The sequence below is a fragment of the Oryctolagus cuniculus genome, chromosome 2 (genome assembly GCF_964237555.1).
Source record: "Oryctolagus cuniculus chromosome 2, mOryCun1.1, whole genome shotgun sequence".
NCBI lineage: Eukaryota > Metazoa > Chordata > Mammalia > Lagomorpha > Leporidae > Oryctolagus > Oryctolagus cuniculus.
In genome coordinates this window covers 111,820,032-111,845,059 of record NC_091433.1, presented here as the reverse complement: position 1 = coordinate 111,845,059, position 25,028 = coordinate 111,820,032, and the positions used below count along the sequence as shown (strand labels likewise).

The following is a 25,028-nucleotide window of genomic DNA, read 5'->3' as shown; positions in this document are numbered from 1 at the left end:
GGCAGCCGTGGGAGTTGGAAGGGAGGGCGGCTTCGCTCCCTTGGGTGGGGAGCTGGGGGTGGCCCCAGGAGAGGAGCAGGAGGGAGCCAAGCAAGAGAGGCCAACACCGAAGACCCCGCTTTGCTGTGACCAGCTCTAACGTGCTCAGAAGCCTCACCTGGAAAAGGAGCGAGACAGCCACGCGTGGGGCTGTCACTAGCACCAGGGCTGCCTGTGGCGTTCCCCGTGGCTAAGAACGCGGGCACCGGGCTGGGGCAGGGGAGCGGCTGTGGCCAGCGTCCCCGGAGAAATTTTCTGCGGGATTCTCAAGTCCGGAGGGGAGGCCTTGCCCCCGCGCGGGTGAGCCCAGGGACCGGCGCGGCAGGGAGGCGCTGTCCCCTCCCACGCGACGCCGCCGGGTGGGTGTGTCGGGCCGGAGGTGATATTTGAAGGCCGCGGCGCAGGCGAGCGGCCGGAGCGGGCGGCTGCCGCGGGTGCGAGCCATGGCCTCCCGGGACCCGCCGCCCGTCACCAGCTACGGCCCGACCGAAGTGCCCTCGGGGTTCGCGCTGTTTCTCACTATCCCCTTCGCCTTCTTCCTGCCGGAGCTGGTGAGTGCGGAGGGAGAGAGGGAGGCGCCGGGCTCGGGCCGCGGGCCGCGCCCCCCCTACCCTACCTGCCGGGGCTCGGAGCCCAGCGCCGCCCGGCGATCCGCCGCCGGGTCCCACCCTGCGCCCGGGCGCGCCGGCTTCCTCCGGGCCAAGCAGGGTGCGGGGCAGACGGGCGCCGCGGGGGCGCTCGGCCGACCCGCCCGGGCCCCCGGGAACGTGGCGCGCACGGACCTGGGTGAGGGGGCGCTTTTCCTCCAGCTCATCGTGGCTCTGGGAAGTTCAAAATGGGGGGCGGGAGGAGGCGCTGTGTGTCCCTCGGGAGGTGGTCATCTACGTGCGCCCGCCTTGGACTGCCTACGAGGTAGCGGAGGACAGTAGGGCCACGGACCGACGGGGAGAGCCGCCCTGGCCACCCGGGGCGCCCTGCGGCTGGCCGTCACCTGTCTGGGGAGAGCCCTGGGCAAAGGAGGGAGCTTCCTTCTGTTTGTCCAATTCCTTCAGAGCTGTCGGGCTTGTGGGCAGGGCTGCTCCTAGGCAGGGAGCAAGAAGATTAAAAGTGGATCCACCGTCTCACTCTGGTACCCGGCCTGGAGGGCAGGGCCTGATGGAACGACCTTTGGGCGAACTGGTTGCAGGGCGGCCACGGGTGTCACTGATGTCACCGAGAGAGGGAAGCCAGGCAGGACAGGCCCAGCAAGCACGTAGGTGGCTGGGGCCGAAACCACATCCAAGAGACAGGTTTCTGCCAGTACTGCCATCTCCCGCCCGGCCCCTGGCATCCGAGTGCTGCTCTTAGGAGCTCTGTGTGCTGGCACCGGGGTGTGTCCCGCACCTCCCGGCCCTTTACTGTGGCTGTGCGCCTTAGTCAGCCATGCAAAGTCCCGGGCCCTGCCTGCAGGCTCTGCTGTGTGTCAGAGAGAGAGGAGAGCTCGCAGCTCCTCCAGGGGGGAGGCTGTCTGTCCTCCAGGTCAGAGAGGGGCCCAGGCCCGGAGGAGGCTGGGAGGGCTGGAGCCTTGGTATCAGGAGTGCAGCCAGCTGAGAATTCTGGTGAGAAGGGGCGCCACGTGCCCCCGCCCCTCCCTCCTGCAGACCCACTCCTGGGGGACTAAGGTGTGTGCTTATGCTGGGCTCTGGGACTTTAAATATTTAGGGGACAGGGATATTGTCACTGGTTCGATTCTGTTCCCTTATTTTTACTTTGACATGATTTTAGGTTTATGATAAAGTTGCACTAAATGGTACAGAAAGTTCCATGTGCTCTCCAGTCAGCTTTCCGTGGGACAGCTCTTTTTTTTTTTTAATTTTTTTTTTGACAGGCAGAGTGGACAGTGAGAGAGAGAGACAGAGAGAAAGGTCTTCCTTTGCCGTTGGTTCACCCTCCAATGGCCACTGCGGCTGGCACGCTGCAGCCAGAGCACCGCGCTGATCTGAAGCCAGGAGCCAGGTGCTTCTCCTGGTCTCCCATGGGGTGCAGGGCCCAAGCACTTGGGCCATCCTCCACTGCACTCCCGGGCCACAGCAGAGAGCTGGCCTGGAAGAGGGGCAACCGGGACAGAATCCAGCGCCCTGACCGGGACTAGAACCCGGTGTGCTGGCGCCACAAGGCGGAGGATTAGCCTATTGAGCTGCGGCGCTGGCCTGGGACAACTCTTAAAGCCAGGACATCGTCACGGGCACTATCTATCAGTCACTCTACAAACCTAACCCAAATTCTGCTGATTGTCCCCGCGGAGGTGCTTTTCCTGGTCCAGGATCTAGGCCTCCACCTCCGTGCTGACATTTTTTGAAGTGCCCCGCCCATATCTGTTGTGCGGTACCCCACCGTCTGGCCTGACCTGGTGTTCCCTCATTGCAACTGTACTCGTTTCTAATTCACAAATAGAAAATACAGAAAGAAATATAATCCTTCTAGGAGAGCACTTCATAAAGTTCGAGGCAATGTGTAGTGTGAAGACCCTGCGCATGGACTTCAAAACATTTTGCAGCAAAATCAGCTGATCCGTTCATTCCGTGTCCCACAGGCTGTCTGAAGCGCCTGGGCAGTAGCCGTACGCGGCACACACGTGTGGAGTAGGTTATTCTGCAGGTGCCATGTGTACGTGCTTTGCTTTGTGTGAGTGTAGGATCAGCCTAGTACTGGCCCTGGTTCTTTCTGGCCCTGGTTCTTTCTGGCCCCATCAGCTGGATCCTGGATGCACTGCCTGCTACCCCCTGGGACTTCCCATTAGAGCACCAGGCTTGGAGTCCTTCGGATTTCTTGATGTTGAGGCCTGAGGCGTCACAGACAGGCATCTGTCTTTCTAAGCACATAGGTTCAGAGAGTGGGTTGTAAAACTGGGAGCTCAGGCCAGCAAAGGGGGCAGAGGAAGTCAAGTTCAGTCCCCAGGATTCCGATGTCCTTGGTGAGGAGAGCACGGGGCATCCATTGGCCGTGTCCACAACTACCCTTCCCTCCACCCGCTCCCTCCAGCCACCGGGTGCCAAGCCCTGCCACACACTCAGCAGGACTGTCTGGCTTCCCGCGTGAACCAGGGGCCAGGATAGCCGGTGAGCACGAGGGGCCAAGAGCTCACCGCCTTCGCTAAGGCCACACGCCTCCTGTGCCACCCCGGCCAGCCATCAGTGGCTTCTGGTGCTCCTCGGTGACAGACCTGGGTGGCCCAGACTCCAAGGGGACCTGCGTCCTCTCTACCCCTCCCGCGACCCTCAGCCTGTCCCATGCATCCTCCCCAACCTGCTTCATTTTCAAGTCTTTGACAATGAACTCATGCTTTTTCACTTTTTAGTGATTGTAGATGCATAGGAAGCCGCTCTTCCCCCACTCCCCAGAGTGCTTCAGTCCTTTCTACCAGGGCGCAGAGAAACTGACACTGGGAAGACAGGGCTCTCGGTCCGGGCCATTTTCTCCCATGCATAGATGGGTGTGATCGCCAGCACCATCAGGGAGCAGGACTGTCCCATCACCCCCAGGGACCTCCCTTGTGCTACCCCTTGGCAGTCCCATACCCTGTCCCGCCCTCCCTCACCTGCCACCCCCTCAACCGCAGTGTGGGTGTTTAAGTGGACACCTGTCGTTTGGTTGTTCTTGGTTCTTGGCTGCTCAGAACGAAGTTGCTTGAACCCTTTCGTCTGGATGTCACTTTCACTGCTCCAGGGGAGATGCCCGCGTGGGATGGCTGGGTGGGGTGATACACGTGTGCTAGGTGCCAGGATTTTGTTAAGAAACTGACAAACTGCTTTACCGAGTGCCTGGACAGGCGTTTTTACCTGTTTCATTCCCACCAGCAATGGCCAGGACTTTTGGGACTTTAGTATCAAGATGAGTGTTTTAGTTGATTGTGGAAGTCAGATTTCTCATTTGCAAACACTTTTAAAAGTTATTCGTTTATTTTGTTTATTTGAGAAGCAGAGAGATGACAGAGACAGAGTTCCCACCTACTATTCACACCCCCAGGCTTGAAACAGCCCCGACCTGGGCAGGTACAGCCAGGAGCCAGGAACTCAATCCAGGCCTCCCGCGTGGCTGGCGGGAACCCAACTACTTGAGCCCTCCCAGGCGGCCTTCCTGAAAACAGTTTGAGTTTCCAAACGTTGTGTCCAAGTGTGAGGAACCCTTGGATCAATGAATTTATGATGAGAACAGACGTCTTGGCTCTCTGATTTGTGCAGCAGCTGGGTGTGGGTGGGTGCGCATTGGTGCCAGGGCAGGGCAGGGCCAGGGTGGGCAGGTGGGGCGGGGCCAAGGGGTGGGTGTGGCTCTCAGCCCCGCCCTGCACTCCAGAGCCTGCATCCACAGATGGCTGCTGGGGTCTGGTCCGAGCTGACTCCATCCACAACTCGCTGCAGGCTGTGAGCTCGACCCGGTGTCTATGACCGAGACAACACTTTGTGAAGAGGGGGCCCCAGAAAGCCTTCTTTCCACCTCCCCATGAGACGAGGTCCTAATTAAATTTCAAAGAAACAGCTAAGAAGATTCCTAGAGACACAGCTAGTTGGAAGGAGAGAGGATCTGAGACTCATGTTTTCCTTCCAACCTCACTTGCCCGCGCGGGCAATGCTGTGATGCCCGTAGACTGGGAAGTTCATCCTTACGTCTAACCCAAATCCCCAGTGTCGCCTGAAGTTCAGCTTGCCGCTGCTTCTGCCCAGTTTGTAGCAAGGAGCCTGGGGGAAGCTCACTGCAGCCCTGCACAGGGACCCCCCTTCGGGCCAAGCCTGGCTGGCCACAGAGTGCCCCTGGGCAGCGGGCATGGCCCAAGGAGGAGGACTCGCTGCAGACCCCGCCGCGGGCAGGCGCCCTCCCTTCCTGTGGCACGTCCCCAGGAGCTGAGTTTTCCAAGAGGAAAAAACCCTTCCCCTTGGTTTCCTCTGCTCCTAGTTACTCACCCTCCCAGGGAGGAGCAAACACCGCACAGTTCCCTCCCTCAGTCCCCTGCGGTCACTGTGCTGGCTTCTGCCGCCGTGGCCTCCATCCTCACCACCAGGTGGCCCTGCCCTGTCCTCAGCCCAGCTCCAGGGGCACAGTGCCCTCTCCTCCTGTTCTGCTGGACGCAGGAGCTATCACCCTCCATGCCTAGGTTACCTCTGAGTCCCACGGGACGGTGCCCGAGCATGTCCCCTGGCAGCCACGTGACAAGGCAGGAGTGACAAAGGGGAGCAGAAGGAATATTGGGCTGGAGGGTGGTTAGGGGGCTGCCCCTGCTGAAGCAAGGCCCCCTGTGGGAGAAGATGGGGAGTGGGGAGGGGGCCATGGGAGCTTCCCACAGTTGCTGGGACCACCTTGGCTCGCCTGCACCAGGCCTGGCCCATCCTTTGGAGAAGCCCCAATGGGTTCGGGTTCAGTAAAATGACATCGGTGGCACGGGATCTGAAGCTGGGCTGTGCTTCTTAAAGGCTGTGGGACCCTGGGCAGGTAGGAAGACAGTCCAGGAAGATGCAGGCTGGTCCTAAGGAGCAGGGCAGCTGGCCTGTGGGGGACACGTAGGAAGGAGCCTCAGGTGGAGACAGTGTGAAAGGAGAGAAGGCAAAACCCCAGCTGCCCAGTTCCACCTGGGACCGGGAAGTTGACAGGTTGTAAATTCACTGTCTAACCAGAGGAGGGCGCTGCACTGCCTAACGCTCCTGCATTGGTCCAATCCGTATTTATTGAGCATCTGCTCTCTGCCAAGCAAATACAGAGAGGAGCGACAGACCCAGCCCGAAGCCCACGGTGCAGTGGCCACCACCCCCCAAGGGAGGGTGCTCAGAGCTCTGGAAGAATTCCCACTCCGCTGGTGTCTGAACTGCTGAGGAGGGGTCCCCCGCCCCGGGGAGGAGGGACTCAGGAGCCACCTGCTGCTGGGCAGAGTGACAGGTGGGAGACAGCTGCAGGATCCCCACTCCCTGGCTCCCCCAGCCCCTCTGCAGCCTTCCGTTGCCAGAACGCAGCGAGAATCCCGCACTGCAGAGCCGGTGGCAGGAGCACGGACTTGAGCAGACTCAGCAGTGACGGGGGGTTGCTTCCTGCTCGTGCATACTCTGGGAGGCAGCAGGGGATGGTGCAAGCCAGGACTCACTTCCCAGACCTCAGCTTCAGCCCTGGTCCAGCCCCGGCCACTGGGACATTTGGGGAGGGAACCAATGAATGGCAGCTGTCTGTCTCTCTCATAAATAAAAATTCTAAGGAAGTGACTGGCACAGCCCACTTCCGGGAGGCGCTGCCTTCTGCCTGTGTGTGAGCTTCCAGGCCCGTGCTCTCCCTGACCGCTCGGCCGAGGCACCCAGTGGCCTTCCTCAGTCAGCCGCGTGTAGCTGAGGGTCGGCCCTCGGGTGCTCTCCCATGATCGGGGGGCTCTGGTGGAAACACCAGGTGCCCTTGTGGAGGGGCTGGCCATTCTGCCCACAGGACCCACAGGGAGGCCAGCCCAGGAGTCCCATGGAGCGGAAGTGCCCACCCCTGCTGCTTCTCCCCTTTTCCAGGGAACGCCCCCCCCAGGACACTCCCCTGGGCAAGGCAGGTCCATGGGTGGCAGCGGAGGTCTCTAGAGCACTGTCCGGGCTGGCCAGTGCAGGAAGCAGGTCAGAGCGGGGAGGACTCCCAAGGAGCCTGGTCTTTGCCCTTCAACTCCCCGCCCCTCCCCTGCCTCACCCAGGACCTCCCAGCCAGTCCCTCCCCTGTCACCACTGCTCAGGTCTTCCTGGCTCAGGGCCAACCTGTCCCCACGTGGGCAGCACCAGCCCCCGCTCCCTCCCTCCAGTCCACACGCTGTAGTAGAAGACACCTGCTGGCCTCAGCGTGGGGCGTCAGGGGCTCCCCGTCTACAAGGACCTGGGTTCATGGGGCTGCAGCTCCGGTGGTCAGTGGCCTACTGCAGACGCCCAGCCCAGCCCCTGGCCTCGGCTGCGTTCTCTGAGCCTTGGCACCATTCCCAGCCCCTATCCACAGCCCCAGCGATGCCAGGGCAGGTGTCAAGGGTGGAAGGTTTATTTGGACAGTGTCCTCTCTGACCAGTGCAGCCCTTTTTTTTTTTTTTTTTTTGATAGGCAGAGTTATAGACAGTGAGAGAGAGACAGAGAGAAAGGTCTTCCTTTACTGTTGGTTCACCCTCTAATGGTCGCTGCGGCCAGCGCGCTACAGCCAGCGCACCGCACTGATCCGAAGCCAGGAGCCAGGTGCTTCCTCCTGGTCTCCCATGGGGTGCAGGGCCCAAGCACTTGGGCCATCCTCCACTGCCTTCCTGGGCCACAGCAGAGAGCTGGACTGGAAGAGGAGCAACCGGGACAGAATGCGGCGCCCCGACCGGAACTAGAACCCGGGGTGCCGGCACCACAGGCAGAGGATTAGCCTAGTGAGCCGCGGCGCCAGCCTCGGTACAGTCTTGTGTAGGCTTCGCAGTGGGTGATGAGAGATGGCCCAGGATGATGAGGCCATCTTGTACTGCTTTCCCAGGCCATAGCAGAGAGCTGGATTGAAAGAGGAGCAGCCAGGACTTGAACCAGCACCCATTAGGGATGTCAGCACTGCAGGCAGAGGATTAACCCACTACGCCACAGTGTGGGCCCCTCTCCATGCTTTCTAACTTATCTAAGGGACACAAGAGAAAAGGAAAGCCTTTTTTTTTTTTTTTTTTTTCAAAAATTGCCCCTAAAAGGCCTGGTGTTTCTTTAAATTAAATAAAAAAATTAAGAGAGGGGCAAGACCAGCCCTTTAGACTTTGGACGGATGACCGTCATCATTGTTCTGTTTTATGTGGCCCTGTAAATCTGTGCTGTTCAGTCAATAAAGCGCAGGGTCAGGCAGGGTCGCAGTCACGGGTGTGGCCCTGGGCGGGCGGCCAGCGGGAGGCTGAGCCCCAGCATCCTGCCGCCCTGGGGTACACACCCTGAGGGAGCTCGCCAGGGAGGGGCCCCCAGGCCACTTGCCCTGGACATAATGCCGGCCAGGTCCCGAGGGCCCTCATGGGGACCCTCAGATGACCGGTCCTGCCAGGGGCTCACAGACAGGCCCTCCGGCTTTCATTATTGTTCCTGGGGTGGCCGGAAAAGACACGGGCCCCCGCAGGGACCCCTGCCAAAGGGGCCTGCGCCGTGATTTCCTGCTAACCTTAAAGCCGCAGAGAGAGGAAATTCTCCCTCCATGAGTCAGGCATGGTGACCCAGTGTTTGGAAGTCCTAGGGTGAATTAGGAGCGAGCCACTTCCATGGGCTGCTGGTTGTTCTGTTTGGGAGGAGGGGGATCCTCTTGGGAGCCTGCAGCTAGGCCCGCCACATCCCACTGGTCCCTTGTGGGAAGTCCCTTGGCCTCTCAGATGATACCAGCGGGCATCGCAGGCTGAGACAGCTAGGCACTGGGGTCACTGCACTGCCTGCAGGTGAGCACCCGGCTGCCTGGTCCAGGCTGGCCTGGCGCTGGGGCACCTGGGGCTGGAATGCGCCTGCGGCAGGCCCTGGCTCCCAAACAGTGCATTGAGCTCCGCAGATATGGGACACTGCAGGGCTCTGCCCCTTCCTCTGGGCAGCCAGCTGTCCCTCTCTGCTGTCCTCCCCTTCACCTGCCTCTCTGGGGCTTGTGCTCCCCTCCCAGGCCCCGTGTGGCTCCAGGTTCCAAGTGGGGCTCCTGCTGCAGCAGCCGGGGCCGGGGCCTGCACTGGGTGTGCCCTCATCCACGGCAGAGGGGCTGGCCGGGAGAGGCTAGTGAGCACCAAAGGTCCGTGGCTACAGGATGGCAGGCTCGCGGGACAAGGCTTCTGTGCGCTGTGATCCGCCAGGTGGGGGATGCTTGCATGGCAACTTGTATCCCGGGTGTGTGTGTGTGTCGGGGGGAGGCTGTGTTAGGTCCGGAAGTGTGATTTCCATGGACACTGCTATAGTTTCTAGTTTAGGCGACTTAACTGTTTAATACTGACACACTCAACAGTGTCACAACCCACGAATGGACCTCAGCCCTCAGTGTGGCAGCCCCAGAGCCTGGAGGACTGGCAGAGAGTGGGAGGAGGGGTTAGGGCGAGGGGGTCAGATCTATAAGGCCATGGCCAGAGCTAGTGGGACATTCTAAGAAGGCTTGGGGGCTGTGGATGACGATGCAGGCTTGAGTCCCAGGTGGTCCTCAGTGGTAGGTGACAAGGCCTGTCCCTGACTCAGACCAGCTTCAGCAGAAGGGCCAAGGACTGTCTCAGGTCCTGCAAAGTGCGGAGTTGATGCCAGCAGCCCCGTGGGTCATGGGGGATGTTGGCTCTGTCTGCTTCTCTCCTCCTGTTTCATAGCTCCAGGTTCCACCCGCACACAGCGATGGCCGCAGAAAGAAAAGTGGACGCCATGCCCCGAATCTGTCCCCTTTTTAGGCCCAAGGAGTCCCCCAGCTGGCTCCCCCTGACACTGCATCAACCAAGTCCAGGCTGCACATGGTGTCCCCAGCCCGGGACTGGGTGGGGAGCAGGGGTGTATCCCAGTGAACTGACTTCAGACAAGGGAACCGTGCCTGCAACACAGTGCTCACTGCAGTACTGTCAGGGCTGGGGAGGTAGCAAGCCCTCCAGAGACCTGCGCTGGAGCCTGAGTCCATGAAGTTGTTTTTTTTTTTGTTTTTTTTTTTTTGGACAGGCAGAGTTAGACAGTGAGAGAGAGAGAGAGACAGAGAGAAAGGTCTTCCTTCTGTTGGTTCACCCCCAAATGGCCGCTACCCGGCCCAAGAGTCCGTGAAGTTTTATCAACCGGACAAAAGGGGCTTCTGACATTGAGAGTAGACTCACGGACCCTCGTGACTCCCCTTGCTAAAAGGTGCCCGAAGTCCCCGGATGACCGCTTGATGTGGGTGGTGGCCGTGCACAGAGCAGCCGCCTTGCACGCTTGCTGGAGGTCAGTCCCCTGTGAACGAGTGTCCTTGTCGAGGTCTGTTCCCTGCAGCACTCCACAGGGGGACATCGTGGACTAGTGGTGAAGACATCCGCACCCCACGTTTGAGCACCTGGGGACAATGCCTGCCTCTGGATCCTGCTCCAGCTCCTGCAAATGCAAATCCTGGGTAGCAGCTGTGGTGGCCCAAGACACTGGGTTTCTGCCACCCACGTGGGAGACCTGGGTTGAATTCCTGGCTCCTGGCTTTGGCCCCAGCCCAGTCTTGGCCATTGCAGGCATTTGGGGAGTGAACCAGTGGATGCGAGAGTCTCTCTGCCTCCCTCTTCACCTCTCAAATAAGTAAATAAGAATTAAAAAAAAAATAGGGGCTGGCACTGTGGCACAGCGGGTTAATGCCCTGGCCTGAAGCGCCGGCATCCCATATGGGCACCGGTTGGAGACTTGGCTGTTCCACTTCCGATCAAGCTCTCTGCTGTGGCCTGGGAAAGCAGTAGAAGATGGCCCAAGTCCTTGGGCCCCTGAGCTCATATGGGAGACCCGGAGGAGGTTCCTGCCTCCTGGCTTCGGATTGGCCACAGCCTTTGTGGCCAGTTGGGGAGTGAACCATCGGATGGAAGACCTCTCTCTCTTTGCCTCTCTTCTCTCTGCCTTTCAAATAAATAAATAAATCTTTAAAAAAAAGAATCAAACAAATAAAAATGCCTTCCAAGATTAGTATTGAAATGCTGTGTAGCGCCCCCAAGTGCAAAAAGACTGTGCTGTGCCTTACAGAGAAAAATGCGTCAGACCTCGCCCGGCAGGCCGGAGCTGACAGCGCCATCGGCCATCTGCTCATGCTAACAAATCAGCAGCAGCGACAGATAAGGTGTCTTCAAATAGAAACACGGGGTCACGGATTGACTGGTTGGTGGGATGTTGTGACCCCGAGCTCACAGGAACCTGCTTCCGTGTCTCCTGGAAGCGGGGGTTCCGTGTTTGCCCATGTGAAGTGTCTACAGCAACTTCATAGAACGTAGTCACTGCACCTGGCCAGAACCGACTGCGTTGTTAATCCAGTCCAACAGGCAAGTAGGAAACAGAGCATACAGGATGCAGGTTCACAACATTGTGTGGGCGCACAAGGCCTGGGCCTGGGAAGGAATAGGATACAATAAAACTTGGGCGTTCACGTTATTTTTATAATCAACCTTAAATCTTAGGGTCGGAAATTAGTAATAGCTTTAATTTCTGCCACGTGGTTTTAGTTTGAGCCATTCAATCTTCCCAGGGTTGAGGCATTTTGAGCAGACAGCACCAGACTCCTGAGGGCTGGCTACTCCAACTGCAGTGCGTTCTTGTCTGAGCACGTGGGTATGGTCTTGTTTTCCCCTTTTTAATATTTATTTTATTTAATAAGCAGAGTCAGAGAAAGAGACAGTTCTCCCGTCTGCTGGTTCACTCCATGGTGCCCACAGGGCCTGGGCTAGACCAGGCTGCACAACAATGGCAACGTGCTCAAGGCCACGCCCCTGTGTACCCCAACATGGTTAAGGTGGGAAATGGTGTGTTTCACCGTGATTAGTAAGAGACCCAGAGACCCTGCGTCCTCTGTGGAGGCAGGAGAGCAGGATGTTATGGGGTGCTCTCACTGTGGCCCACGCCCGCTGTGTCTCCCGGGGCCCCAGGTGGGACCAGCAGCCCCCAGCTCCCTCTGCACTTGGACTCCATGGGCCTCACCCTCCCGGATCAGGACCTTCTCCTCCCCACCTGAAGTCGCTGAGGCTTCCCAGGACTCTGCAGCCACTGGGGCACGAGGGCAGGGTGGGCGGGGCAGCCCTGTCATAAACAGTGAGGCAAGTGGTAAGGAGAGGAATGTGAGTGAGACCTGCCCCCAAGACACACTGCCCAGGTATGCAGAAAAACCTGCTGCCAGGGACACACCCCTGCCGGTTCTAAGTCCTTGCCTGCCCCACCCCAGACACCTCCCAGCCTCTGCCTGAAGCCTGGCTGTGCACACCAGAAGTCACACATCTTTGTGGCTGTGCAATGAATGAAAAACAGAATCTGAAGGCTGTGTGTCTTTCAGCTGAACTAGACAGAAGTAAGGAGAGCCATTTGGTCCAGAAGTCCTCTATTGGCATCATTTTTTTTTTAAAGATTTACTTTATTTATTTGAGACAGAGTTACAGAGAGGTAGAGACAGAGAGAGAGAGAGGTCTTCCATCCACTGGTTCACTCCCCAAATGGCTGCAATGGCTGGAGCTGGGCTGATCCAAAGCCAGGAGTCAGGAGCTTCTTCTGGGTCTCTCACACAGATGCAGGGCCCAAGGACTTGGGCCATCTTCTACTGCTATACCAGGCCATAGCAGAGAGCTGGATCAGAAGAGGAGCAGCTGAGACTAGAACCGGTGCCCATATGGGATGCCGGCACTTCATGCCAGGGCTTTAACCTGCTGCACCACAGTGCCGGCCCCTCAGCATCATTTATAAATGAACTGCCCCCACAGACATGGGCACCTAATCAAAATTTACCAGGCAGAGGAGGAAATGAACAAACAGGAATGGAAGTTAGGAAAAGCCACAAACTGCAGAGTCATGCTACCAAGTCCAAGGTCATGGAAATGTCAGGACTAACCGAAAGTCATTCACCAGTCAACACAATGTATCACTATTGCATGAACTGTAGAACACCAAAGACAGACGGAAGACTCCAGAAGCAACCCAATACCAAAGACGGATTCCTAGAAAGCGACAGCAGTTTATCCGACAGCTGACTCTCAGTGACAGCGATGGAAGGCAGAACACAATGGAACAATACAAATCAATAAATTTCACAGAAGAGGAAATATAAGTGCCCAAAATATGTTGTCTCTTACTAGCAATCCTTAAAACTAAAATCTAATGAGATACATAGAAAACCCCAAGAAATTCACCAAATTACAACAAGAACCCTCTCTGACCTATTGCATAAGTTTATTAAGTTGCAGGATACAATAAAAAATGTGTGGCAACACATAAGAAATTATTATATTGCTGTTTACTAGCAATGAGCAATTGGGAAGTACAAATTGTTTAAAGCAATACTACTTACAATAATTTTCCCTGAAGGAAATGTTCAGGCATAAATATCATAAAACGTGTACAGACACCAAATGCTAAAGACTACACAACCTTGATAAGAGCAGGCAAAGAACCCGTTGGTAACTGGAGAGACAAACCATGCTCATGAATTGGAAGACTGAACACAGCAAAGATGCGAATTCTCCCCAAACTGATCTACAGACTTAATATAACAAAAGTCCCAATGGATAGCTGCCGACCAGCTGGCTCTAAAATGCACGTGGACAGGCAACAGAACTACGGAGTGGGACAGGCCATTTGTTGGGAGGGGCAGCAGTGCAGCCACCTGCCCCGACCACTCTTGATTATGGAAAAGTTCAAAGCCCTTGTGCATTTCCTCCAAACCATAGGTTCAGGACTCATTCCCTCCCTGTTACCCCAAATCTGCAGTGAGCTCACGGTCAACAGCCCTCTCTTCTTTCTCAAATTTATTTAATTTTTAAAATATTTATTTATGTATTTGAAAGGCATGGGGCTGGCACCGTGGCATAGTAGGTTAATCCTCCGCCTGCTACACCAGCATCCCATATGGACGCCAGTTCTAGTCCCGCTGCTCCTCTTCCAATCCAGCTCTCTGCTGTGACCTGGGAAAGCAGTAGAAGATGGCCCAAGTGTTTGGGCCCCTGCACCCATGTGGGAGGCCGGGAGGAAGCACCTGGCTCCTGGCTTCGTATTGACGCAGCTCCGGCTGTTGCAACCATTTGGGGAGTGAACCAATGGACGGAAGACATTTCTCTCTGTTTCTCCCTCTCACTATCTGTAACTCTACCTCTCAAATAAATAAATAATATCTTTAAAAAATAAAAAAAGAAAGAGTTACAGAGAGGTAGATACAGAGAGAGAGAGAGAGAAAGAGAGAGGTGTCTTCCATCAGCTGGTTCACTCCCCAGATGGCTGCAATGGCCAGAGCTGAGCCGATTCGAAGCCAGGAGCCAAGAGCTTCTTCCAGGTCTCCCACACATGTGCAGGGGCCCAAGGACTTGGGTCATCTTCTACTGCTTTCCCAAGCCATAGCAGAGAGCTGGATTGGAAGTGGAGCAGCCAGGACTCGAACAAGCACCCATATGTGATGCCGGTACTGCAGGCGGCAGCTTTATCCACCATACCACAGTGCCAGCCCCCAGACTTATTGTATTGATTTATAAAAGATATCCCCATGTGCACACGATCAAGTATCAGAAATAGAACCCCACCCTTATCTTCAGAGCCCTCTGTATGTACTTGCCAGACCCTATAACTCTCTCTTCCCTTGAGGGGTCCTTCTCGGCAGCACAGAGGCCCGGTGGCTCTGGAGGACTTTGGGAATGGCAATGGGTTCAATTAGAGGAGCTTTAAGGGGCAGGGGCAGGGCTGGAGCAAAGCGAGGGAGGTGTCCAGGATGCAAAATTAAATGAGGTGCTCACTCCTGGGTTAGCCCCTGCAGAGGGATGTCCCAGGAAAGAGCCGCAGTGGGCAGGTGGACGTGGGGGGCTGCAGGCCACGGAGAGAAGTGGGCTAGAGCTGTGATCCTGGGATCACCACCCAATGTGGTGCTTAGAAGTGCAGATTTAAGGGGAGGGAGGAGAAGCAGTGAGGGAGGTCCCAGGAAGCTCATACATTTGGAGACAAACCCACCACCCAACCACTTGGTACACATGTCAGCCCCCTCCCTCCAAGCACCCGGCCCGCAGTTAGGTCCTCCCCTGCGCTCACTAACAGAGGGACCAGCTCAGCCTGGCAGCAAAGCGAAGGCAGAGCCCAGAGAGAAGGACAGGGAGAAGGCATAAGTTCAGTTTCCCCTCCAAGGGGCTAACAAATACCTGCGCAGAGCTGAGAGCTGACGGAACTGGACCCGTGGCACCCAGCTGGTCACTGACCCCAGGGCATCCGTGCTACTGGACCTGGGAGCTGCCAATCAGGTCTCTTGGGCCCAGGCAGGCACTGGCAGTGGGGAGAGCAGAGAGAGCACACCACTCAGATGGTGCCAGCTGGGGAGCGAGGGGGACATGGTCTGTTAGGGACCCCAGGTCTATCATGCGAAGACCATCAGAGCTCATTCCAACCTACTCTGGACTGAAAAATGGGTACAGTGCCCAGAACCACAGATTTCTCAAAAAATGTCCAAAATCTGTATTTTTTTTCCATGTGAAATATCCTGTTTTAAACAGTGACAACTTATTCAGTTTCTTTTTTTTAAGATTTTATTTATTTACTTGAGAGGTAGAGTTAGAGACAGAGAGGAGAGACAGAGAGGGAAGTCTTTCAGCCTCTGGCTCACTCCCCAAATGGAGAGCCGGTTCAATCCAAAGCCAGGAGCCAGGAGCTTCTTCCAGGTCTCCCACGTGGGTGCAGGGGCCCAAGGACTTGGGCCATCTTCTGCTGCTATTCCAGGCCATAGCAGAGAGCTGGATGGGAAGAGGAGCAGCCAGGGCACAAACCGGTGCCCATATGGGATGCCAGCACCACAGGCCGATGCCAAGCCCACTATGCCACAGTGCCGGCTGTCAGATTGCTTTTTAGGCTGTTATACCAACCCTGCTTGGGCCACAAAGACATCCACAGGCCGTGTGGCTGAGAGTCTCTCTGGTCACAGCCCCCGACTGGACTGGGGTTCGGAGGGGCCAGCCTTCCTTCCCTGTTTCCCTCTCAGTCCCCCCAACCTCAGCTGAGCTTTTAGCCAGAGACGGAGGAGAAAAGAGGCCTCTGCCAAAGGAAACCATCTCCAGAACGGACTCCTTCTCACCCCCCTTTCTCTTACAGATATTCGGGTTCTGGGTCTGGATCCTGGTGGCCGCCACCCAGGTAGCAAACCCCTTGCTGCAGGGATGGGTGATGTACGTCTCGCTCACCTCGTTTCTCATCTCCCTCATGTTCCTGTTGTCCTACATCTTTGGATTTTACAAAAAATTTCAGTCCTGGAGAGTCTTGGTAAGAACCAGAGGGGCGGCTCCTCCCAGAGCGACGTCTTGTGTGGGGTGAGGACTGGTGGCCCCGCGGGGCAGGCTGGAAGAAGCAGAGACTGGGGCTCGGAAGCCCTGCCTGGGCGGGACCCCATGGACCAAGACTTTGGTTGTGGGATGTTGATTGTTGAGCCAAAATGAAAATGTTATATTGCAAGAGAAAAGTCTTTGCGCTTCTCTCTGCCGTCTTCCCTTAGGAACCTCACTCTTCCTCTAATCAAAAACATTCAGATACGTTTCCCCTAAATTCTATTCGTGGTAAAATAAGTCATTGACAGAACAGTGGTAGGGAAAAAATCACTCACATCTTTTTTTTTTTTTAATTTATTTATTTTATTTGGAAGAGTTAGAGAGGGAGAGAGAGAGCTCTTCCATTCACTGGTTAACTCCCCAGATGGCCACAATGGCCAGGCCTGGTTTAGGCTGAAGCTGAAAACAAGGAGCTTCATCCGGGCCTCCATGGGTGGCAGGGGCCCAAACACTTGGGCCATTAGCAGGGAACTGGATTATGGAAGTGGAGCAGCCGTACACAAACCGGCGCCCAAATGGGATGCCGGCTTCACAGTCGGCGGCTTTTCCTGCTATGCCACAGTGCAGCCCCACTCAAATCTTAAAGCCTTATCACGTCACTATACTGGGTTCATTCGTTGATACTCCACATGAATTTTATACTAAACATATATGTATTGTAATGACAATGAACAATTTTTGATAGAGATTCATTTAATATTACATCATTAATTTTTCATGCTGTCTTATCTTGATAACCATGTTCTGTGTTGAACAACTTTTTAAAGATTTATTTATTTATTTGAAAGGCAGAGTTACATAGAGAGAGAAGGAGAGGCAGAGAGAGAAAGGTCTTCCATCTTCTGGTTCACTCCACAGATGGCTGCAACAGCCAGAGCTGAGCTGATCCGAAGCCAGGAGCCAGGAGCTTCTTCCAGGTCTCCCACGAGGGTGCAGGGGCCCAAGCACTTGAGCCAGCTTCTACTGCTTTCCCAGGCCATAGCAGAGAGCTGGATCAGAAGTGGAGCAGCCGGGACTCAAACCGGCGCCTATATGGGATGTCGGTACTGCAGGTGGCGGCTTTATCTGCTGCACCACAGCGCCAGCCCTGAACAATTTTAAACATATAAAAAATATAGGAGGATGGTGCCGCAGCTCACTAGGCTAATCCTCCGCCTTGCGGCGCCGGCACACCGGGTTCTAGTCCCCATCGGGGCGCCGGATTCTGTCCCGGTTGCCCCTCTTCCATGCCAGCTCTCTGCTGTGGCCCGGGAGTGCAGTGGAGGATGGCCCAAGTGCTTGGGCCCTGCACCCCATGGGAGACCAGGAGGAAGCACCTGGCTCCTGCCATCGGATCAGCGCGGTGCGGGGGCCGCAGTGCGCCGGCCGTGGCGGCCATTGGAGGGTGAACCAACGTCAACGGCAAAGGAAGACCTTTCTCTCTGTCTCTCTCTCTCACTGTCCACTCTGCCTGTCCAAAAAAAAAAAAAAAAAAAAAGTACAGGAGGGGATTGTTTGGTCTAGAGGTTGAGGTGCCCCAGCCCATATCGGAGGACCTGGGTTTGTTTGAGTCCCAGCTCCAGCTGCCAATTCCAGCTCCCAGTCACTGCAGACCCTAGGAGGCAGTGGTGATGGCTCAAGTGAGAGACCTGCACTGAATCCCGACTGCTCGCTTGGACCATTGCAGGCATTTGGGGAAGGAAGCAGCAGATGCAGAGAGAACTGTGTTGTAGAGTCCCACGTAACCAGAACCCAGACGGCGACATTCTCCACACTTGACCACATTTGCCTGTTGTCCTGAAGGCTGCTGAAGCAAGCCTCAGCCCTCACATCATCCCCTTCCACACACCTCCGCACGCCTCCAGAAATTGGCCGTCAGTCCCTCTAAGGCCCCGGCCACCCTCAAATGTCCTCAGTCATTTCCGGAATGTCCCCTTGCAGCTGGCTTGTTGGAAGGAGGCTCCTCATAGGGCCATGGGTTGCCCTTGGTCACTGAGTTTCCTGGGTCTCTTTGGTCCAGATTGGCTGCATCAGGTCCCAGCCAATGGCGTGTGAGCGGTCCTATGGGTGGGAGCGCCTTTGGGGTCTGGCTGTGTGCTCCCTCCTGGTGTGGAGGACTTGCCGTGCAGTCACTGCCTTTCTCTAAGCTGGCAGTTGGCACTACAGGCTTCGCAGGACACGGGTTCGGCCTTTGTGGTGATAACGATCCCTAAGCAGCAGTGGTCCCTCTCTCGGGGGGTGTATCACTCTGCGTCCATCAGCCCTTTCTCTAGTGCTTTCTTCCACCCACTAGCGAGTCTCCCTGAGTTGACTACTTCATTAGAGGCTGCAAAACCCAGATTTGCCAAGTACGACATTCCTTCCAGGGTCGATGGCCATATTTAGCGGCTCATGTCATTCTTGTTGAGTTGAGCAGCACAGCTAAGAGGTTAGCATAGAGGTTCAAAAACACAGCCTGACTGTACCGTGAGTTGGCCAAGTCTCAGTTTCCCCATCTGTAAGCTGTAAATAATAAGCCAGCAGCTCCATGAAGTGAGCTGAGAAGATCCCAAGAGACAACACGCGTGCACGGTCAGGACACAGCCAGGCACGTCGCAGGTTCCCAGGACGCTGAGGGTCACCAGGCTAGGCTTGGGTACAAACTAGGGCTCAGCTGTTTATCCCTTGGCTTCGTTTCCCCAGAATGAGTCTAGTCTGATAAACAGTACCCACGTCACACTTGATGGGTTAAATGAGATACACGAGGAATGGTATAGCATAGAGCTAGGCGCACACTGAGCCCTCGAAGTTGCCAGCTGCCATGGACATTGCTGTTACTTGTGAACCCTTATGGTTTGCTGCATAGACACGGAAACAGCAAGAAAAACACGCCGGGCTCTGGCAGGTGGCCTCGCCCCCTCTTGCTCACTGTTCCCAGCTGTGGGGGTGGGAAGAGAAGTGCCCAGCGTGGTGACGCTGGCCGTGGCCTCTGCTCTGTCCTGTTTGCAGGACAGCCTGTACCACGGGACCACCGGCATCCTGTACATGAGCGCCGCCGTCCTCCAAGTGCACGCCACGATCATCTCAGAGGCCGAGGACCTGCAAAACTACTACATCAACACGGCGGCCTCGGTGAGTGGCAGGCCTGGGGGCGGGGCATTGGCTGCCTGAGGTCTAATCGGCCTCCTGTAGATGGCTGTCCCTGAGCCGCAAGCTGAAGGAGCGTGGAGGATGGGGAAGGGTGTATGTGTGTGTGTGTGTGTGTGTGTGTTTGTGTGTAGGTGTGCAAACGCTTGTGCCCAAGGCCCCTGCCATCCTTCAACGCCTGTTCTTCACGCCTCAGCCTTGCCCCTTCCTACGCCCACTGCGCTGTCTTCAGAATGGCTTTTTTTTTTTTTTCCAAAACACAAAGTAAAATCTGCCTCTCTCTCCTTCAATGGCTCCCACTGGCTGTACAGCAAACAGCCTAAGGCCCCCTGCATGGCTGAACTGTCGCCGGGTCCTTTTTTTTTTTTTTTTTTTTTTTTTTTTTTTTTTTGATTCATTTATTTACTTGAGAGGCAGAGTTGCAGAGAGAGGGAGGGACAGACAGAGAGAGCTCTTGCATCTTCTGCTTTACTCCCCAAACTCCCCAAATGGATGCAACAGCAACAGCCAGGGCTGCTGGGCCAGGCTGAAGCCAGGAGCCACAGGACGCCACAGCGCCGGCCCCCGCCCTCCCCTTTCAATGACAGACTGGCATGTTGGCTGATAGAACCCAAGGCCAATTGTAGGAAGACTGGGACCCACGGCCTCCGGCCCTGTGGGGACTCTCCAAGTCTCCTCCCCAACCCTCCCCATGCCTATACTCCACACACCCACACATCTTTCTCCCCCTGTGGAATGGCGCCCCCACGTGGCCAGAGCTCAGGGCTGCAGAGGTCCCCTTGGGAAGACCAAAGCTGGGTCTGTGCCCTCCCCAGGACCAGATCCAGTCTCCTCCCGAGTCCCGGGGCCCCCATGCAGGGCTCACACGGCTGTGGCGGGAGGCGGGAGGAACAGCTGCATCGTAAGGTGCTGCCCTGGAGTAAGGACGGGGTGCCAGGGGTGGGTGTTGTGGTACAGCAGGTTTAGCCACCACTTGGGACGCCTGCATCCCATAGGGGAGCGCCAGTTTGGGTTCCAGCTGCTCCACTTCTGATCCAGCTTCCCGATAAGGCACCTGGGAAAGCAGCAAAGGGTGGCTCAAGTGCTGGGGCTCCCGCCACCCGTATCAGAGACCCAGATGGAGATCCTGGCTCCTGGTGTCAGCCTGGCCTAGCCTGGGCTGTTGCAGCCATTTGGGGAGTGAACTAGCAGATGGAAGATTCTCTCTCTCTCTCTCTCTCTCTCTCCGCCTTTCAAATAAATAAATAAATCTTAAAAGATAAGAACTGAGTCCCAGAGATGCCCTGTGACCCTCTAGGGTGGTCACAAGATATCTCAGCTGCCTTCCAGCCTATGTGCCCCCTCCTACCCCCTCCTCCCTTTACATCAGTTTTACTTTCATTAACTCAGAACCCCAGAAATGGCTCCCCAGGCCCTCCACAGCCTGGCCCGCCCCGTCCCAGCCACACTGCCCTCCCTGCTGGCCCCCTAAGCTCATGCATACACCCAACACACACACAGGCACACACACACGAGCTCTCAGCTGGAGGCAATGGCTGGGATGTCTACTCGGGGATCCGCCTGGCAGTGCCCTGCCCCCTTCTGGTCTCTTCTCCCGTCACTTGGGTGGGGGTCGTCCCTGATGCCCAGCCTCAGCTTCCCTTCCTCGCTTCATTTTCCCCTGGGCCTCCCCCTGCACACACTTCTTTGTTTTCTGCTCCTTGCCACCGACATGCAAACTGCGTGCGGCAGGATTCTGTGAATGCTTTGCTTCCTGTGACAGCCACAGTCATTCTGGAAGTGCAGCAGGTGCACAGAAGGTTGTAATTGAATGAAGGAATGAGGACAGAGGGAGTGGGGCAGGCCGAGGCTGGCCTGGAAGGGGCATTAGGGTGATGGCTTGCATCCTGAGAACACAGGACAACCGACCCTTGGTTTTGCCTATGGAAGTCACAGTCATGCTGTCCTCTATGTAAACATAATTATTTATGTATTCCTGATCATCGATAACAAATAAATCATTAATGTATTATTCACAATCATGCTTTCCCTTGTGGCAGACGAGAGGGGGGACAGTGTAGGCAGAAGTGGCTGAGCCAAGGTCACCGGAAGTCACAGTGGGGGATGATGGTGGCTGAGACCATGGAGACATGGATGCACCTAGAGACAGTCAGCGGTCACACGGGTAGACTTGGGGTGGCTCTGGTCACGGCAGGTGGAGGGAGGGTGGGAGGAGTCAGAGGGGTCGCAGGTTTCTGGCTCAGAGATGCCCAGACCAGAGGTGGATAGGGAGAGGCACCTGGGCATGGGGACGGCAGGGAGGGAGGGAGGAGAGGCTGTTCTGTGGCCAGGTGCTGGGGGACGCACCTGCAGATGGGATGGAGACTGCATGGGAGGGGGGAGCAGCACACCGGGGGAGTGTGTTGAGGGACAGGGAACTTCCAGCAGCACCCGGCCACTGGCCAAGGCCACTGCTGCCCGGGCTGCGGGAGGACCCCTCAGGGGAGGGCAGGGCCGGGCACAGACGGTCTCTGACCCAGTGACACAGGAACCCTCCGTCTTCCCCCAGTTCTTTGCCTTCGTCACCACCCTGCTCTACATCCTGCACGCCTTCAGTATCTATTACCAATGAGGCGTCTGGGAGCCTCGGCCAGGGAGAGACCGTCTGGAAGCCGGGATCACCAGCCCCTGGCGCAGGTGTCACCATTTGCCGTCTGCGCCGTTAACGGAAGCTGTGCGGAATCGCCGAGGGGACCGGGGCTTCCTCCCAGACGGAGCGATGGGCCACCCTCGGCAGCTTGGTGTGGACATTCAAGGTCACTAGGAGGAACCTGGGAAAGCTGTTTGTTTCTTTTTCCTGGGAAAGTCATTGTGGCTTAGAATCACCGACCGCGAACCTCACTCTTCTAGAAAGCTGCCTTCCAGAGCCCTCACTGCAGGGTCCCAGAACCACTCGGCCTCAGCAGTGAACCCTGTAGTAGTCTAGGGAAAGATCCCGTCCCGTCGTCTTTTCTTAACGCTAAAAGGCCCTGTGAAGGCCTTCAGGTCTGCTGCACATGCGCAGACCTGTTTCCTGACCCTAGCTTCTGCACCACCACCCCTCCCCCGCGCGGGGAAGCCAATGGAGACAGGCACACCGTCCATTCCTCCTCTTCCCATCCCTTTCCCTCGCTCACGCTGGGATCCAAGGAAACCTGCACTAAGCCAACTTTGAGGGGAGCTTTGTGGGGGAAATGGGTGACTGACTCTACAAAACCATTGCACAGTAAGGCCTGGGGGCGGTGCTTGGGGCTGGACAGAAGTGGGACAGCCCACGTCTCCAGACATCCGGCCTCTGAAAACCACGCGCCTGCCTCCGAGACCCTGCTCCTGGGCACTAGAAGCCCACCTTGTCCCTAAGAAAAGCCCCTCAGTGAAGAGCCGGGATGTCACATCTGGGCACTGCCCCCCACATGGAAAGCAAAGGCTCCCGCCTCATCTCAGGGACCACTCTCCCGCGGGTGCGCGCACCCCCTCGCATGCCCTGTGTGAGAGAGGCCCAGAGCCGGCCGGCAAGGCCCTGGGGATGCGCCTTGGGAGCTGTGCTCAAAGAAATGTCGACTCAAGACAGCTGTGCAATGGCGCAGCTCCAGCTGGGGAGGGGTCTCCTGACCTGGCGCTGGGGGGTGCAGCCGTGAGAACCGTCCGTTTGAAATGCAATAAATTATTACGTGAAAGGGCCTCGTGTTCGCTGTTTTGCGGGTTTAAGGTTTGGTGTCAGGTTTTGTTTTTTTGCATTCCTGGGTGGGAGGAGAAAGCTGTGCTTCACTGTGCTCTTTCTAATTGTCCTGTTATCCTCAAAGCCGCCATTCGCCTCTGGTTTTGTGACCTGGCAGCTGTCTGGGGCGATCGCTGTTCGATATTTACCGAGTAACCACACGCAAATAAAAAGCATTTGTACAATAGCAAGCCTCGAGTCAGTCGCTCTGGTCTCGCTGGCAGCTGGGACTGGCCGCCCCTTCCTTGCTGCTGTCCACGGCGCCACCGAAAGCGCCCCTGGGAGCACCTGAAGCCTTGACCACCGCCCAAGTGTGGGCGAGAGCTCGGGCAGTGGGAAGGGAGGCCAAGGCCGGGCACAGGGCTGGCTCTGGGCTTGTGGCGTCATTTCCACCTCAGCGAGGGCAGAAAGCGGAGGCGACGTTGCGGGTGCACCAGCCTCCGTAGGAGTCGCGCCGACCCCTTGCCTGGCCCACAGCTTCCCATCCACTCGCCTTTCTTTCTCTGCGCTGCAAGGCCTGCCCCCTCCCGGCCCCACCCAGTGCAGACAGCTCCAAGGCGAGAGGGGGCGTGGCGCTGGCTATACTGGGTTTCACCTTTCCCTGGCCCCGCCCCCTCTGCTCTGGTCTCCCAACATCCTGCCTGCCTGCCCCGCCCCGCCCCGCGCGCTCCTCCACCCCACTCCTGCCCCAGGGCTGGCTTTGGAAGTGACTTGGACTAAGACATCCCACACCCATCTCCCGATGCAGGATCCCAAGGGCCACACCCCGAGGCCCGCGTTGAGCAATCCAGGGGCAGGTTAGATGTGCGCTTCCATCTAGAGCAGTGATGCTGCTCTGATCTTTAAGAGATAGGAAGAAACAATACAATGTTAAACTTGGAAAAACCATGCACGCTAACCTCTGGGACCTGCAGCAGGACTGGGACTGGAAAATCCCCGCGGACAGGGTGCTCCCCATCCCCCCACCCCCGCTCCTGCCCTAGAATTGGTCCCCGACCTTCCCATTAGAAAACTGAACACTGCCGGGTGAAAACCGGACGATGCGGGGTGGGCGTTGCAGTGCGGTGGGTTAAGCTGTCACCTGTGACTCCAGCATCCCATACCCGAGTGCTGCTTGGAGTCCCAGCTACTCTGCTTCTGATCCAGCTTCCTGGTAATGCATCCTGGGGGGCAGCAGGTGACGACTCAAGGGCTTGGGCCCCTTCCACCTATGTGGGAGACCCCGATGGAGTTCCTGGCTTTTGGCTTTGGCTGGGCTTGTTGCAGGCATTTGGGAGGTAAACCAGTGGATAGAAAATCTCTCTCTCGCCGGCGCCGCGGCTCACTAGGCTAATCCTCCACCTTGCGGCGCCGGCACACCGGGTTCTAGTCCCGGTTGGGGCGCCGGATTCTGTCCCGGTTGCCCCTCTTCCAGGCCAGCTCTCTGCTGTGGCCCGGGAGTGCAGTGGAGGATGGCCCAGGTGCTTGGGCCCTGCACCCCATGGGAGACCAGGAGAAGCACCTGGCTCCTGGCTTCGGATCAGTGCAATGCGCCAGTTGCAGCACGCTAGCCGCAGCGGCCATTGGAGGGTGAACCACCGGCAAAGGAAGACCTTTCTCTCTCTCTCTCTCTGTCCACTCTGCCTGTCAAAAAAAAAAAAAAAAGAAAACTCTCTCGCTCTCTTTCACTGTCATTTTCCTTTCATATAGATGAAAATAATATTATCCAGTGGTCAGATAGTATATTGGGTTATACCTTAAAATTTTAAAAAATGGGGCCAGCACTGTGGCATAGTAGGCTCTCCGCTTGCAGCACTGGCATCCTGTATGGGTGCTGGTTTGTGTCCGGCTGCTCTGCTTCCAATACAGCTCCCTGCTGATGGCCTGGGAAAGCAGTAGAAGCTAGCTCAAGTGCTTGGGCCCCTGCACCCTCGTGGGAGACCTGGAGGAGGCTCCTGGCTCCCTGCTTCGGATCAGCACAGCTCCAGCTGTTGCAGCCATTTGGGGAGTGAACCAATGGATGGAAGACCTTTCTCTCTGTAACTCTGCCTCTCAAGGAGATAAAATCTTTCTAAAAAAAAAAAAAAAAAAAAAAAAACCTAGGACCTCCCTGCCTCTTTAAAAAAATTTTTAAAAAAGAAAGAAAACCGGAAGCTCTACATGGGGCCCATAGCTGCAGGAGCCCACGGTTCTTCTCCCCTGAGTTCGTGTCTGTGT

The 25,028-nt window shown here is 56.6% G+C and overlaps 1 protein-coding gene across 1 annotated transcript; it reads left to right on the top strand.

Moving 5' to 3' along the window:
- The first annotated feature begins 372 nt into the window (after window positions 1-372).
- Window positions 373-23,019, top strand: LOC100351475 (mal, T cell differentiation protein like). The gene is made up of 4 exons (XM_002709556.5): window positions 373-590; window positions 15,762-15,929; window positions 18,959-19,081; window positions 21,645-23,019. The coding sequence occupies exons 1-4, from the start codon at window positions 483-485 to the stop codon at window positions 21,705-21,707; spliced, it is 462 nt and encodes a 153-aa protein (XP_002709602.1). The 5' UTR covers window positions 373-482; the 3' UTR covers window positions 21,708-23,019.
- The last annotated feature ends 2,009 nt before the right edge of the window (window positions 23,020-25,028 follow it).